Source organism: Engraulis encrasicolus, chromosome 8 (genome assembly GCF_034702125.1).
Source record: "Engraulis encrasicolus isolate BLACKSEA-1 chromosome 8, IST_EnEncr_1.0, whole genome shotgun sequence".
NCBI lineage: Eukaryota > Metazoa > Chordata > Actinopteri > Clupeiformes > Engraulidae > Engraulis > Engraulis encrasicolus.
In genome coordinates this window covers 41,362,395-41,379,593 of record NC_085864.1, presented here as the reverse complement: position 1 = coordinate 41,379,593, position 17,199 = coordinate 41,362,395, and the positions used below count along the sequence as shown (strand labels likewise).

The following is a 17,199-nucleotide window of genomic DNA, read 5'->3' as shown; positions in this document are numbered from 1 at the left end:
TTTGTTACCCATCTGGTCACTAGGGGGCACCAAACACTACGGTTTAATATGGGAACTGGGAGAGACGCATGGCAGAGCATTCTATCTCAAACAGCAGTAGAAGAAACAAACACATCAGGCTTTTATGAAGTAAGGAGATCTAAGTAGTAAGATTCATTGCGCTATGAACTGAAAATATTTTTTGTAAAAAGTAACTTAAGCAAGTAAAAGACGGAAAACATTCTGGTGGGCCATACAGGTTGTGAGGATGGCAAAGTAAGAGATGGAGAAATCCATACTAAAGATCTGCAAGTTTGAATTTTCCAGAACACAAAATAAATGAACTGTAAGGAATTGCAAGCCACAAAACAAAAGGAGACAGGCATGCCGATAGACATAGTGACGGATGCATGCCTCAGTGACGCATGAAAGAAAAAAACCCGGCCGAGATGAGTGAATGACCAGAAACATCTGGAGTGGAGTGCAGCTTTGGCGTATACGTACCAGTAGTTGGGTGCTGAGAAGACGGTGATGCACTTCCCTGAGTGGGTGAGCTCGTAGCCCTCGGCCTTGACCTCGTGGCTGCGGATGATGTAGTCCAGCTTGTTCTGCTCCAGGAAGCGCTGCGTCACGTCCGGCCCAAACTGGCAGCTCACGCCGCGCTTGCTGATGGAGCGCCCGTTCTATTGGAGGAGGAGGAGGAGGAGGAGGAGGAAGAAGATGAGGAGGAGGAGGAAGAAGATGAGGAGGAGGAGGAACAAGAAGAGGAGGAAGAAGATGAGGAGAAGGAAGAAGATGAGGAGAAGGAAGTAGAGGAGGAGGAGGAAAAGGAGGAGGAGGAAGAAATGATGAGAGGGAGATCAGAAGAGGTAAGTGACAGGATATGGTTAAGATGAACCACACACGGACGAGCTCCCTTTTAATCCATTTTATTATTCACGACAAATAAAGTGGTAAATTGTAAAGAAGCAGTGTCGCGCCCTTCCATCTGACAAGGGATGACTGAACTACCATGAAAAGCAACTTTCGAGGTGCGTGGGCCCTCGCAAAACTTGGTCATTATTCACGGGAGCGTACAGGTACAGAAGCGGGGGATGGAGTCACTTACCTGTGGTTGTGGGTCGGACCACAGGAGGTCACACATAGGACCTGTAGAGGGGAGAGAGAGAGAGAGAGAGAGAGAGAGAGAGAGAGAGAGAGAGAGAGAGAGAGAGAGAGAGAGAGAACCAGGTGAAATGACAGAAGAGAGGAGGAAAAGAAGGCAAAAAGGACCATTGATGAATACAAACGAGATTACACACAGTACATGTCCCCTCAGGGCCAGTGAATGCATTTACAGACACTACAGTAGGGACGGGAAGATTCACCGATACGTATCGGAAAATCGATACGACCTGTACGGTACGGTTGCATCGATTTGCAAACGTCTGCATCGGTAAGAAACGCAAATAAAATCGAGATACATCGTACCTTGACTGTCCGCATCGGTACAAATCGGATAATATCTCTTAAAACTTTTTAGAAACGGTCAAATTCAGGATTTGTTCTCGTGCGCAACGCACATCATCTTGCTCTGATTCAGACCGCCTTTCCATCTCTATTGCGAGGAGGCGTGACCAAGCAATCAGTATTTTCCTTTGAGTCAAAGCGGCGGGTTACCAGTAACGTGGAGCACATTTTGTTGTCACATACAGCGAGTTTTCTGGTCATCCGGTGACTTTTTAAATGAAAGTTTCTAGTGACCATCTTCTGCGAGTCTGGAAGACGTGTGGAGAGAGTACTCGCTTCACTATTTGAGATGATAGGGTAGTCTACCGTGCGGCACAAACAACAAGAGAAAGTTGTCTGCCAACATGCTGCAGTTTCCGAATGACAGCAGCATAAGCATAGTCAGCGCACGAGATACAAAAAAACATAACCGTGTTGGGAAACGTTACAGAGCCTGTGCATTCGTTTTAAGTCCATTGTTCATGCAGTAAAAAAGAAGTGAAGTCGCTAAGTTGGCATCATTGCTTAGGAGCCAGTTATATTTAGCCCTCGTGCTGGACACACACAGTCTGATTTGCTGCTCGTGCAGATTGTCCATGAAGTTTAAAAAGTCCCGTTGAAAAGTACACTATTCCAACACCTCAGTCCAGTACGCACGTTATTTCCCCCTTCTGATATTAACCCCATTCCCAACATCTACTTAGTAAATTGTTCTAATTTGGATCAATTGTGGTTGATAAGTTGTTCAGAGCTTACCTGTAAATGTAGTTAGCCTATAACATGTCCAGGTCAATATTTCAACATGATCAGAAGCTCTGTCGTTTTCTCATTTTTATTTAAAAAAGAGATATAGCCTACTGTAATTGGCATGGTATTCATTGTATTGTGTATTTTTTTCATTTTCTCTGCTCAAAGCAATGTGCCCAAGCCAAAATGAGTTCTCACTGCTCTCTGTATGTTTTCCAGTATAGGCTATTTCAAAAGTAATATGCACAGCCAGGGCCGCTGCTAAGGTTTTGGGGGCCTAGGCATAACTGGTCAGGAGGCCCCCTCATAAGTAAATACTACTACTGCTACTAATAATAATGCTAATTACTGTATTCACAATTACAGTTTGTCTGAAAAATGATGGCCCTTTTGATAACTAACAAAAATGTTTTCAAATGTAATGAAATATTTTTTCATGATGTTTTTAGTCAGTCTCAATTTAGGAGGTCACAATTTTGGGGGCAAAGTGGTTGAGGTTCTAAAAGCGCTCTGTTTACTCTGCTTATGCCTAACGGCAGCCTTGTGCACAGCCTTTAATATCAATTTGATATTTTAATCTGTTCTGTATCGCATCGTATCGTACCGAATCGCACTGCATCGCATGGCATTATAATTGTATCGCGCCATATCGAACTGCATCGCAGTAGGTAGGAGAATCGTATCGTATCTTACCACTGGTAATTTCATGAATCGTGAATGTATCGTATCGTTGCCATGTGTATCGAGATGCACATCGTATCGCTTTGATGATGAAGATTCCCATCCCTACTACACAGACATTTCCAACATTGTGTCCACTGCATCACATGGCAAATGTCAATCCCCAACACACCGCGATTGATGCCAGACCTTATGACACATCTCTGGCACTCTCACAACTGGAGCTGTGGACACTAAAACACCTTCCAGAGGTGCGCTGACTAGCTTCAATCAAGCTGAACAGAAACACAACACCGAGCACGGGGCGCCTCATGTCACAACTACTCCTGCTGGTCTTGCATGTGTTGAGAGAAAGATGGAAAAATGTGTGTGAGTGTGTGTGTGTAAAAATGCTGCACAATGTTGTGATTAAGAGCAGAGGCTGGCATGTGGAGAAGCAAGGGGGCCTGCTGGGACGTGTGTGTGTGTGTGTGTGTGTGTGTGCGCTTTGTGAAGGCGCTCCTTACCGGAGTCTGGAGGTTGTCTGTTCCTCTCGATTTTCCGCAGGTCGTCCAAGGTGACTCCGTCCTCACTGAACAGACCTCCGTGCATCACCTGACACACACACACACACACACACAGAGTTATTAAGATCTTAATAATCGACACCTCTCTCATTGTTGACCCCTCTAGGGAGGCATCTATTAAGCGGCTTATTAGACATAATTGCTGAACACTGTGCCCGGGGGCAAAAGCTCTCCTTGGTAGAGTAGACTGAGTGATGGATACAGTGAGCTACACAAAGCCAATGTGATCGCATTGCACAACTGGATATGAAAAGAAAAGGGGGGAAGGGACAGACAGGTGCCGCTCCTTCGTCTCCACTGATGCGTTAATTACGCAACACTACGCTTAGTCAGATGTTACAACGTAAATGCCTCTGGGAAACTGTAACTGATACACGTGGCGCATCTAGCGTCAGGAATGTTAATAAATACATTATTTATTTTAAAAAAATAACAAAAACTGTCGATGTAAACGCAAACGCGTGCAAACGCACTTTTTTTTTTTTTTTTTTGAATTTCGAATAACATTCCAATAGTCGCCATCGAATTTCGAATAGTGTTTTTGGCAGAAATGCACATCCCTAATCACGATACTGTATCGTGACTGTATCACGATTTCTCGGTTCGATACAATATCGTTACAGCCCTAATAATGAGTGTATAATAAGATCACAGAGGGGGGCAGAGAAAAGTGGGACAGGATGCAAAGATAGAAAGACAGGTAAGATAGAGAGAATATAGAAAAAGAGAAGAGAGAGAGACAGAGCAAAAGAGAAAGGAAGAATAAATAGAGAGTAGACAAACAGTTGTGCAGGAGGGCTCACTAGCACTTTACCGTTGCACTACACTGAGAGGGGGAGGCAGAAAAAGCAGGAGTGGGAGAAAGACAAAGCAGAGAAAGAGAGAGAGGGAGGGGGGAGGAGAGGGAGAGATTCAGTTGTGCAGGAGAGGTCACCAGCACTTTGCCGTTGATGCACTTAGAGAGGGAGAAATAGAAAGACAGAGCAGAGAGAGAGAGGAGGGCGAGGGGGGGCAGAGAGAGGGGGGGGGGCAGAGAGATCCAGTGGTGTAGGAGAGGGCTCACCAGCACTTTGCCGTTCATTCACTTAGAGAGGGAGAAATAGAAAGACAGAGCAGAGAGAGAGAGAGGGGAGGGGGAGGGAGAGAGGGGGGCAGAGAAAGAGAGGAGGAGGGGACAGAGAGCTCCAGTGGTGCAGGAGAGGGCTCACCAGCACTTTGCCGTTGATGCACTGCGCGAGGGGCAGCCACTGGAACACCTCGCTGAACAGCTGGAACATCTGCGCCGTGTACTTGGCCTTCACCTCGCCCTCGAAGCCGTACATTTGGTTCATGTTGTCCGTCTCGTGGTTACCTGGGAAACGGGAAACACACAGTTACAACACAGACCAGACACACCTGGGCGTGAGCAAAGGGGAGCAGCGTTCAGAGATGCGGAGGGAAGATGTGCTAAATCTCAACAGGCCCCGGAGCGCCTAACTCAGCAAGCCTCTCTAAGCCTCTGTGTAAAAAGCACCGCTCGACATAAATTATGATGAATGTTTCTTCTGCTGAGGAGCTTAGAGAGAGAGAGAGCATCAAGTTCAGATGATTAATAGCTGAGGAGGTACCTGACAGCGATGGGACACATCTGTATTTTAGCTTTGCGTGTGTGCAAGTATGAAGGTGTTGGCATGCAATCGTATCTGTATCAGTGTTGCATGTGTCTGCGTGTTTCTGAGCATGTCCATGTGTTCATGTATGATGACACATCTCGTGTGTGTGTGTGTGTGTGTGTGTGTGTGTGTGTGTGTGTGTGTGTGTGTGTGTGTGTGTGTGTGTGTGTGTGTGTGTGTGTGTGTGTGTGTGTGCGTGTGTGTGTGTGTGTGTGTGTCACAGATGCAACCACTACGCACCGCCCCAGTGTCGTGTCTACATGTTGTTGAGCATATCCATGAGTGTCTGTACTCTGCATAAGGACAAGTGTGTGCCTATGTTTCTCTATGCAACCCTATCTTGCTTTTTTTGGTCCGGGCAAAAGGTCACTGCTCCCAGAGTTGACCTTTTGACCTCAAGTAATGACGCCCGTGTTGTCCCGACAACGACCGAGACCAGAGGAACATGCCGACACAATCCTCCTCCTCACAGAAAAAAAATATACTCAAGTTCATCTTGCAACGTGTACTGAGGGCCAATAAAGGGAGACTAGAAGAGGAGGAGAGAGCCATCTGCAATCAGACTAATAGGGTATCGAAGCCTCTCTCCTGGCTCAAGCCATCTCCACGACTCTCATACCTTCAGCTTGAACGTAATGTACGCTTAATTTCAGGGAAGCCGACAGGGGGGGATACAAAGTTGTCCCGGGCCCAGGGCGAGGGAGGCCCCAGAATTGGCTCTTCATTATACATTTAATGTAATGGGTGGATGAGGGTAGGGGTGGGGCTTTTACCCTGGGCGCCGTCCAAGTTGACGGCGGCCCTGCTTAATTTATTGTTAACGAGGTAACGGTCGGGACAAACAAGTAAGCAAATACTGCCATTTCTGACGTAGGCAGGGCCTGCTTGCTAACGAGGCCGTATTTGTGCTCGCTGAGGGGATTCGTTACAGGCATTGAAATTAATGAGCGCTTTTAGAGGAAAGCATCTTGGCTTTGCTTTGTGAGCTGCCTTGCCTCAGGAGCCTTTCAACAGCCCCAACAGCTCTGAGTCTGAACTGTAGATGATAGTCCCATGGCCTATAACCGTTTGGACTGTGGCTGAGGTCAAGTGCAGTCTGCCAAAGTTCACAACCAAATTTGGTTAAGAAGTGCACAACATAAATCATGCATGTAGAACACTAATTTCTGTGAATGCCTCACTGTATAAAAGCTTGCATGCTTGAGACTAGCAGCTGCAAGCAACAAAACTTGCATTCTGTGTGCTATTCAGTATACAAGGATCTAACCCAATAGATCTCAACCTTTTTTGAATAAACGCCCCCTGGACCTCATCATAAACCTCCCGATGCCCCCTTGGCCTCATAAGCCTGCCAACGCCCCCCTTATAATTAAAAAATGAAAAAAAGACTAATCCTGTCCAAAGGCAACTAAGCACCCTCCTTCTCTCAGCTGTATCCTTCTCTATGCCCCTCCTTGGTCATCCCAACACCCCCTAGGGGACTTTAGAGCCCCCATTGCGAAACATCAATCTAAACACACAGTCAGGCCCCTGTGATGATCATTTAAGTGTGGGTTCTGGGGGAACAGTGGTGCAGCATGCCAATACGTGTGACCATGAATGGTCAACACTGTCCGTGGAGACCCAGGTTTTGGTCTGGCCCAGAGTAATTTCCCAGCACTACCCCAGCCCTACCCCACCCCATCTCTCCCTCACACACACACTCATCTCCTGTCTAATAAAAGAGGCATTAAAAAAGATAGAATAAAAAAGGTGTATTCTGCAATTAGTTTCATGGCACACTTCTCTGCCTGTATCTTCCGCAACGAGCATATGAGCATGCACGCCAGCCCAGGTTCTACAAAACCCCACTTCATCCAACAAGTTCAGCACGGCAATCTACATTCAGTGAAACCAAAGTCCTCATTGTGTAAGGTACACTTACAGGTCTAGGCCACTCTGGTATTGAACTAGCATCTGGTCACCAGGGCATCTGGCCGCGCCCTTGAGTTTCCTGTCAACATGGTCTACCATCAAGCTGAGCTACAAACTGCTCTGGAGTCAAGGTGTTAGGGACTCTGGTCGCAGTGTTCTGTCAAAATGGCCTGCTTCGTCAAAATGAGCTACCAGTAGCCTGTTGACGCAGCCCTAACCCTAATATCCAGGAGTGGTTTGTAGCTCAGCTCGACAGATAGGCCGTATCGATAGGACACTGGCCCTCCAGGAGATCAAGTGTACAACCAGCACCCCTCCTGATGACCAGTGGGCAGTTCAATACCAGATGACATTCAGTTAAATTCAACACACTATTTTGACAAGATAGGTGTCTGCACGCTCATAGCAAACGCAAAGCAGTGGTTTGAGAAATTGTACTACCTTGTCAGACGTTGTGTAATGCCTTTTACTACTTTTTGCTTGCCATAATTTTGCACATTTTCATTTACTACATTGTACTACTCTGACGCCCCCTTGGGAGCCCCGTCTTGTGTAGTAACACAGTTTGAAACTCTGCTCGACGGGTTGGCAATAACGGCAGTCCAGCGGGACTTGGCATCCAGGGGCTAGACCAGACATGTGACTCACCTCTCAGGAGGAAGAAGTGGTCTGGATACAGCAGCTTGAAGCCAAACAGCGTGACGATCACCTCCACTGAGAAGGAGCCGCGGTCCACAAAGTCCCCGTTAAACAACTGGGGGTCGCCGAGGTCAAGGACTTGTATACGGTAAAGCATGGTGTGTGTGTGTGTTTGTGTGAGTCACAGTAATACCACAGATGCTAGCTATTAAACCCCATGCACTTATCTGACAGCATGTTTTCAGCGTGTTTAATAAGCCAGATATGACCGAGATAAGACTCATGACTTTTCTTTATCAACGTTCAACAACACGCCAGTGGTGAGAAGATTGAGGGAAATGTCCTTGCGTGGCTCACAGTGGGATAGAATGTGGATGGTAGTGGGATAGTATTTCTAGGAAGACGGGCTAGTAAAAGCAGTCAGGTATGCGTCTGAAAACCTCAGACGTAGTTTTGGTAAGCCACATATCTCAGGCAGGAGGCAGTGCCAAAAAACATCTTCCTGGTTGTAGCCACGGAATGTTGTCACTCTCTTACACAGATTTCAGCAAAGCACGCAAGGACACTAACAATAATACAGTGGTACTAGCAAGGTCCCTGCTTTCGTGAGACAAATCATCCAACATGTGAACATATGGTTATACAACTATTCATTACACATGGGAATTTAACAACTGACGTGACCTTAAAAATTCCAGTGGGTTCGTTCTAAAGCAACAATGTTGACAGCACATACAGTAGATCTGAACATGCAGGACAGGGCCAACTTTTTCCACATTGGAAAATATATGCTTGTGTACACGGATGTATGGTTACGTAATTCTTATATTACATGAAATGTGGAAAGGAAGGGCTGAACTGGAAAATGGATCTTTTAAACTATAGTGCAGCAATGTTAATGCAGTAGTGATATACAGCAGAGAGTGTGCGTATTGGAGGCAAAAGGAAAGGATACGTAGGGGTTGGTCTCGGATGGTAAACCGTTCAGCTCAAATATGTTGAGGAGATCATAGAACTGACCATGCGTGTCACCGCAAATAGTTATTTTCTCTGTCTGTCGGAGGGAGAGAACACACAAAAGGGGCATAAGTAACCAGTAGAACAGTAGTTATGCACACAAAAAATGCAACCAGACAATTATACACTTTTATGATAAGACATAGGCCAAGGTTTTTTCCATACCTCTTTTAGCGTAATCTCAACAAGACTAGGAAGTTTGGATAAAAGTTCTTTAGTTTGGACCAGCATCTGCAAACAAGGATATTGCATTAGATGTCAAAGTGAGACATTTGACCTTGAAGAGTCCAAAAGACAGCAAAGCAGTGTGTTTCCCCTAATGTGTCAATTAATGAGGAAGTTGTCTTAGGAGCCTCTGACTTACGGTTGAAAGGAATACAACTAAATATACTCTCTTAAATTACTCTTTGTTCTTTCTTGTTTCCTGTATTTGCTTCCAGAATTTTTCGAGCAGGTATTAATGACAGCAATGCCGTGAAGGGCACCAACAAAGACTCTATTGTTACAAAGTCCCCATATCATAATCTAAATTTAAAACCGAGCCTAATTTTAGGACAGAGTCAGATGTATTACACAGACAGCTGTCTTGACTATAAAGCACTGAGGATAAAGTGAGAGAGACAGCATGAAGTATATCTCCAAAAAGAGGGGGAATAGAGCCGATCATACCTGATAGGCACACTTTCTGTGCAATTTCTTCTGGTCCTTAAACCAGGCCATCAACTCCTTCATGAAGGTCACCGTGACTTTACCATCCTCTAACTTGGGGCCCGTATACTCATCCTCGATCGCTGCAAGACAGACAGACAGACAGACAGACAGGCAGGCAGACAGGCAGACAGGCAGACAGGCAGACAGGCAGACACACACACGACAGAAAGAAAGGGACCATGTTAAGACGTGACCGCTATGTTTCACTGGCCAAGTTGTTGTTTTTGAGGTACCCCACAATCTCCTCTGCCTTTGGGGTTTTAAAAACCCACAGCAGGCTTCAATAAAGATAAACGTCCTTGTGCTAAGCAGACTAAGAAAACCTCACAACCCAGTCATAAGGACAGGCAGCAGTGTCCTTAACCCAGTCACACACGCACATGTTATTTTTTAATGTGCGTCATTCACCACCAGCTTCCAACGGAGAAATATATATACTAAAGACAGATGTGATGCACGCAAACAGCCTCCCTCCCCATCACAGCCCTTCCACCACACTTCCCCACCTAACGCCAAACCCCAAACTCCCAGCTCGGTGACGAGTCCTAAAGCCCGGGGAGGATAAGGGGTGCAGGAGATGACTCACTCATGCTTTCGATGTCGAGCGAGTCGACCACCGAGCGCTTGAGCTCGTCGCTGGCGATGGCCCTCTCGAAGGCCTTCTGCTTGACGATCTTGTTGCACTCCTGATACTTCATCTTGGCGTCCTTGTCGTTGGGTCTCACCCGCACTACCTGCATATGTGTGGGTGAGGGAGAAAGAGAGAGACAAAAACAACAGTGACAAACGAGCACACAGGTATCCTTACCTGTGTGTGACAAGCAAGAAATGACAAACACACAAGTATGCGCCATCTATAAGAGTTGCTGTAAAGCTTTTTTTTTTTTTTTTACAGTGACCTTTAATTAAAAAAAAGAGGAATGGAATGCTGAGTGACATCTTTTTTCACATGCTTAAGTAGCTTAACTGCATGAGGTTTGTTGTCCTCATCTGCTCTTTCGGTTTTTTTTTTTGAAAGATGCATTACATGTTCTTTTTTAACGTACAGAAATATGTACTGTTCAAGTCTTATTGTAAACCACACTTGGTCACATCACATCCGATCTCGAGAACAATACAAAAAAAAAGGTTTTCAACACCACAAAAGGTCTACAGTTCTATGGGTTGATGGTGGATTCCGCCTGTTTCATCAGTTATTGGTCTGCTTCAAGGGACTTACATAATGTTGTTTTGCCCCATGAAGGGTGACAACATGAATTCCTGAGGGTCTTTCACCCTTGAACAAGATGAAACGCTGTCTGGAACATGATCTTGGTGTTGCTTTAAAGCCTGAGGTGCAAAACGGGACTTGAACAACCTCCTTTGGGGGCCTACTATTGCCCTGGAGTGATACACGTCTGTAACTCCTTCGTGTCATGTCTATGAGAGCTGACTGTTGATTTAGAGCGGTTTGAAATTCGGCCCAGCCGTGGCTCAATCAGCGATCCGGGCTCAATTTCGGCCTGAGGTCATTTGCTGAGCCTTCCCCATCTCTCTCCCCACTCTTTCTCTGTAGCCTCTCTGACTGTCTTCTCAATTAAAAAGGTACAAAAACATTTTTTAAAGTGTTTGAAATTCAATTTCTTCCTGGTCCTGCCGTGGCCAACCGGTAGGGCACTCATCCACCATAGATGCGTCCGACCCGGGTTCGATTCCCAGCCCTGGTCGTTTGCCGACCTGTCCCCATCTCTCTCCTCATTCTCTTCCTGTCCGTCTCTCGTGCTGCCCTTTCATCAATGAAGCCGAAAAAGACCAAGAAAAAAGGTATCTTTAAAAATAGAAAAAAAAATAGAAATTCAATTTCTTCCAAGCTGAAGTTAAGAGTACGCTGTGGCTCATTGCGCCTGATGCACCTGGCCAAATACAGGCTTCACTGCCCACGGTGACCCCAGTTTGATGACACTGGCTGGGCTATTTGCCAACATTACCCCATTCTCTCTCTCGTTTTTTGTCTGGTCTTCACTGCCCTGTCTAATGAAGGCACAAAACAACCATATAAAAAAGGTGTGCTGGTCTGTGTGGTTTTGTCTGTATGTCTGACAAAGAAACTTTAAACAAAAAGTACCATCTCCAACTGATTCCCCACAATTTCCCAAAAAGTGAGCAACCATCTCTCCCTCTCTCTGTCCATTTCTCTCCTTCTCTGTAAAGCCAGGCTCAAACTACACGACTCCCGATTTGGTGTCTGAGTTTGACGTTGGGTTGCCCCACACACACATAGAGAATCGCAACTGTCAATCTCTTCCCTGATGGTAAACACAGAGACAATGCCTCACGTTCTATTTTGAGTCGTAAATATCAAACAGTGCTTGATATCCACGATCTGTGATCGGCGACTATTTGAACCGGCAAAATCCTATCTTAGAAGTCTTGCCTGACAATCCATGGCGATGGTCTTGTGGTGTAACCTTCCACCGATTGTCGTAAGGGGGGGTTTTCAGCCAAGAATCGGGCCAATAGTCGTGTAGCTTGAGCAAACACTCACACGCACGCGTACACACACACACACAATAGCAGGAGTTGGCAGCCAGGCATAGCTGGGACTGCACAGCACACAGATTAAAAGCAATCATGACTCATCCTCCAGGCTTCATCAAGGCCGGCGGTTCCCTTCGGGCCGGGCCAGGCGGGGGGCTGTGAGGAGGACACATGCTGCTGTCACTCCAGCTGCACCTGGCCCACTGGAGCGCAGCACAGCAGAGCAGAGCAGAGGGGAGGAGAGCAGAGCATGGGACTCAGCCCAAGAACACACACGCCTGCGCATGTGGGTTCTATGCACTCATGTATGTGTGCATGTGTGTGTGTGTGTGTGTGTGTGTGTGTGTCATGCATGTGTGCATTTGTGTATTTGTTACAGTCTAGAGCATGGGACTGATCCCAAGTGCAGTGCATGCAAATCTGTGGGTGTGTAGTGTACTTACATTTGTGCATTTGTTGTAGTGCACTCCACAGCACTATTCCCAAGCGCACACACATACACTTATGTATGGGTAGACTGTGGAGAAAGGTGTGCGTATGTGTGCGTGTGTGTGTGAGAGAGTGATAGGCTTACGTAGTGTGCATGTGCAAATTCGGGTTTTGTCATTTCTGCACGTGGAAATGTGTGTGGTGAAATGTCACTGACACGTAAATGAGTGTTTATGCAGACGCCACAGGGTGTGTATGTGCTGAAGGGCAAATTTGTGTGAGCGAGTGTAATGTCAGCCCGTGTAAATTTGTGTGCGCACGTGTGTATGAGTGCAAGTGTGGCGTCTATGAGTGCGTGTTTATGTTTAAGCACAGTAATGAGCGTGTGCGAGGTGTAAATTTGTGCGACCGCCACCTCCATACCACAGCAAATGCATTTACGCCCGTCCATCCATCACATGTCCGATGAACAGCGGCCATAGCGCAACGTGATTTGTAGCCAATCCATCTCCACCACCAGCATTCGTGCAAACAATATTAGTTCTACAGAACTACCACGTGGTGCATGTGTGGGTATTTGTTTACACTCTCATCGTCGGTGCACTTTCAAGGCAGCAGAGGCAGCCAGCCAGGGAGGGCTAAATTAGAACAGCAGCAGGCAGGCCACTAGCCCCCAGCACACGCGCACGCGCACACGCACACGCACGCACGCACGCACGCGCACACGCACACGCACACACATATCAGGGCTCGAAGTCAGACATAAAATTCCATGGCTTTTCCATGACCAGAATAGAGAATTTCCATGACCCCCTGTGAAAGCAAATGCACATGTATTTTGGGTGGATTTTTTTTTTTAAACCTCCGCGGTCATCAAATTCTGATAGCCAATCTCTCAAAACAACATTTTCAGGTGAGGAGAACACAATTATGGGGCCCGTTCTCTTTCTGGGCCCTAGACAACTGACTTATTTGTCCCACACCTGTCAGCTTCCCTGGCGGCAGGCCAGGCGCCTCACAATTTCCCTCCAGAATGACTGACTGGCTGACTGACTGGCTGGCTGACTGACTGACGGCATGGCTGACCGGCTGAGCAAACGGCTCTCTTCGGCGTCTATACACAGCAGCTTAGCCGCGTGTTAATCCCTGAGGGCCATGGCCTGGATTGGGTGCCAGTCTGCCAGAGAGGCCCTGCTGTCCACCAGGGCAGCGCCACGGCCACCGCACACACACACACCTCCACAATGCCCCCCTCCGTCAACACCTCTTTTGGCCAGACCCCGAGACCAGACCACAACTCAATCATCACCTCTTCTGGGACCAGGCTCATTACGAGCCGTTTGGGGCCAAACAACCTAGTGCCACCTGACACCCGCTGCTTAGCCTTGGGGACCGTGGAGCTTTTCACAGTGCAGGATAGAGAGGCAAGGTTTCAAAGTAAAAGAGCTGGGAGGTTAATTGATGGCGATTCAAGATTGGGGTGACTGAATTCAGGTGTCAATCGTAGTGGATCAGACTTTGGCATATTCAATCAATCAGCTGGCAAATCGCCATTCTAGACAAATGTTGTTGACAATGTTAGTTGAGCGCCAATGTTTTGGTTATGGGCCAAGTTAACACAGTGCAAATAGAGGTGGTATGTGAGATATGCACATTGAAAGACAGGTTTGAACCCATCACTGCCAGTGTTTAGAACAAACAAATCCTGAGGATTTCGTGATTACGAAAAATATTATACTTGGCTATAGTGGTCAAAACTATGGTATAAGGCAGCGTCTACATTGGACGCGTCAAGTCAAAGACTAATCTGCCAGCAATTAGCCCACCATGATCAATTGATTTTGCCAGGCATGGCTGTACAGTGATCATTCTAAAAAAATGCCCATTATTTTCAACATATGTAATGCAACTTGACTTAATGTAATGTAACGCATACAGTGCAGTTCCAACGTAAATCTTGCTTTTAGGTGCCAGAGGCTGCAGAATTGTTGTAGGCCAGTGCAGCACTGTTATGACTAGGACAGTAGAAGCAAGAGCTTTTTTTCCCCTCTTTCCTAACCTAACCTCACTACTGGTTTCACAAGTCTTCACGCCCTTCGAAAGTCTTAGAAAGTGGTTAAACTGTCTAACTCTGGCTTCCTGGGGCCTCATGTACAAAACTTACTGACGCACAAAAAAAGCTCCGTAAGTAACTTTCCACTAACATTTTCAGATGTACTAACACTGACTTAGCATGAAAAAGTGCATGTGTACAAAATTTCATGTGAAATCAGACTGATAAATCAGCAGGAAAACCTGTTTATGCATGGACTGATACATATAAGATTTTCAGAAGCAAATGCATTTTCATATGCATTTTCATTTACGCAACCACTCAGTAGGAAATCTATGAAAGTCTTAGTTTGTACATGAGGCCCCTGAGTAGTAGACCTGTCACTTACTGTACATGGAAGTCAATGTCACCAGTTGGAACATCTACTACAGGTATACCTGGCTGAAAAGCAGCGGACCAGAATCAGATTTTTTTTTTTTTTTATAAATATATTGTTAGGAGCTTTTATGCTTTTATTTGACAGGACAGTCGAAGATGGTGACAGGAAGCGAATGGGACAGAGAGACAGGGGAGGATCGGGAAATGACCTCGGCCGGACTCGAACCGGGGTCCCCGTGGGTGGGCATGCAAGCCCAAATGTGGGGGGCTTAGCGCACTGCGCCACAGCGCCCCCCAGAATCAGACTATTTACTGTCGCTAAATCCTCCTTCTCCTGCTAATATTGTATTTACAGTAAGTAACATGGAGGTTATTGTCCTAAATTAAGTGAATGGATGAACCTACTCCCTTGAGATGCCAACCAAATGACTTCAACTCTCCTACCAATGTGCCTACTACTACACAAAACAGCATGAAGCTCCCCTCAACAATACTGTGCCACCGCACCCACGACACGGCTGGACTCGTCACTCGACTCACCGTCTCATAGTCCTTGAGCGCGGCCTTGAACTTGCCGAGCGCCATGTTGGAGGTGGCGCGGCGGTAGTAGCCCTTGATGTAGTTCTTGTCCACCTCCAGGGCGCGGGTGGCGTCGGCCAGGGCGTAGCCATAGCACTCGGTGCGCAGGTACGCCAGGCTGCGGTTGCTGTAGAAGATGGCATTGTCCGAGTTCAGCTCGATCGCCTCCGTGTAGTACTTGATGGCGTTCTCATAGTCTTTATCTATGGAGAAACGGAAAACAACAGCACAAAAGCACAGGAGATATAAACACAGGTCAGTCAACTGCTGCAAAGGTGAAACTAAGTCGAACTTCAGTTTATTCTGTCTAGCAAGCAAAAGGCTTTTCGTTTGTTTTTACTCACAATGTTTCCAGTGTCCATTTAAGATGATTCAATCAACAACACACAAGGAGGTTCGGTTGATCCATCTTTTAATTACATTTCGTAGGTTTGCACTTTGTCTGGCTTCATGTGGTTAGAGCAAGAGTTAGTCATTAAATGCAAGTGCTGCTAAACCTAATTCATGGTCATTGTGCACCGTCCTTTCTCCATTACTGATTCTTGCTTCTGCTGTAAGAGTTGCAGTCAGTTTTCATGAGAAAAACGAACAAAATCATACAAGTCCATTGTGTGGCCATTCTGTGGAAGCGGTGAAAATGAAAATACAGATGTAATAACTTTTGTTCCTCTTCGGAGCGTAACTGCTCAGTGTGATGCTTGCCTCCCTGATTTACAGTGCTTGTATGACATGATGTTGTATGCCTGACACGCTATTGACCATCACAACATTTAATCACCCATCGCAAGTGATTTTGCCTTCTACTGGTAACACCAATGAGTACACATTGGAGATCACCACACTTCATTTTAGTTTAAAAAACAAACAAAAAACAACATGATCTAAATCTTAATGGTCACAAAGCACAATGTTTTCTGCCTACACAGAAGGGAGATATGCTGAATCGTGAACCCCTTGCTAATAGAAACCCCTTGCTGAAACCACCACTTTAACGGATATAATGGCACAGTGATGTGATCAGTGTCAACTCCAAACATTTTTTTTTCCCCTTTCGGTGTGGACATTCAGGAATCTTCAGAATCTTTCCCTAAGACTCGGTAGGGGAAAAATCTCTGCGGTGAAAATAGAAATAGCTTAGAGATGGAAAACAGCTGGATCATGACCAGAAAATAAAGCTAGGTAGAGATGCTGAAAAGAGCTGGTGGAAAACATCATTTGTCACTTCACACCTAAGCTTATCTACTTACTTCTGATCCATTTCACTGATAACCAGCTTCGTGCTACATTTGCAAACAGAGCTAAGGCAAAAGGTCACTTAAATCACGAAAAAAAGTAAGTTACTTCTGCACATGCGCGACTCCCATCCTCCTTCACATGCAAAGCACCTGTGTCCCTGTGCAACAAGTGCTAGGCTATTACACTTGTGCTCTATCAGTGTCCTATATGTGCCACTTGTGTTAGACTAGATGTACAGAGGGCACAGGGCATCCGCTCAACCCACCCCACACAACCAATAGGGCAAACCGGGCACTGTCTATCCAACTCATGCATTCAATACACAACAAGCTGCTCCTATATACAACGTGGACAAAGTCCATTTAATGCCAGATTACAGGTGCCGCCACATGGTCTTTCTGACCTTTGTGGCTGACATTTCTGGGGATGAGCTTTCGTGCATAATTTAAGACTTTTAGGTGATAGACTTCAAAGCTAATTTGGTGTCATGTGCTGACTGGCACTACTACTTTTCGTCACAACCATCTCATAAATTAAGCGTGCAACAGTATACTGACATTGAAAAACACTACCATAGGCCTGACAATTAATTAGAACCATCATCAATCTGTCC

General features: G+C 46.1%; 1 protein-coding gene across 1 annotated transcript in view; it reads right to left on the bottom strand.

Moving 5' to 3' along the window:
- Nucleotides 1–17,199, bottom strand: part of ppp5c (protein phosphatase 5, catalytic subunit) — a 35,498-nt gene that overhangs the window by 899 nt on the left and 17,400 nt on the right. Inside the window, exons 2-12 of the mRNA XM_063205725.1 lie at nt 15,312–15,553; nt 9,981–10,128; nt 9,353–9,474; nt 8,849–8,914; nt 8,622–8,720; nt 7,676–7,781; nt 4,670–4,812; nt 3,402–3,489; nt 1,088–1,128; nt 484–662; nt 1–19 (exon numbers count right to left, since the gene is read on the bottom strand). The exon at nt 1–19 is cut by the window's left edge and continues 63 nt beyond it. Coding sequence (XP_063061795.1) covers nt 1–19; nt 484–662; nt 1,088–1,128; nt 3,402–3,489; nt 4,670–4,812; nt 7,676–7,781; nt 8,622–8,720; nt 8,849–8,914; nt 9,353–9,474; nt 9,981–10,128; nt 15,312–15,553 — 1,253 coding nt within the window. The remainder of the gene's footprint in view (nt 20–483; nt 663–1,087; nt 1,129–3,401; nt 3,490–4,669; nt 4,813–7,675; nt 7,782–8,621; nt 8,721–8,848; nt 8,915–9,352; nt 9,475–9,980; nt 10,129–15,311; nt 15,554–17,199) is intronic.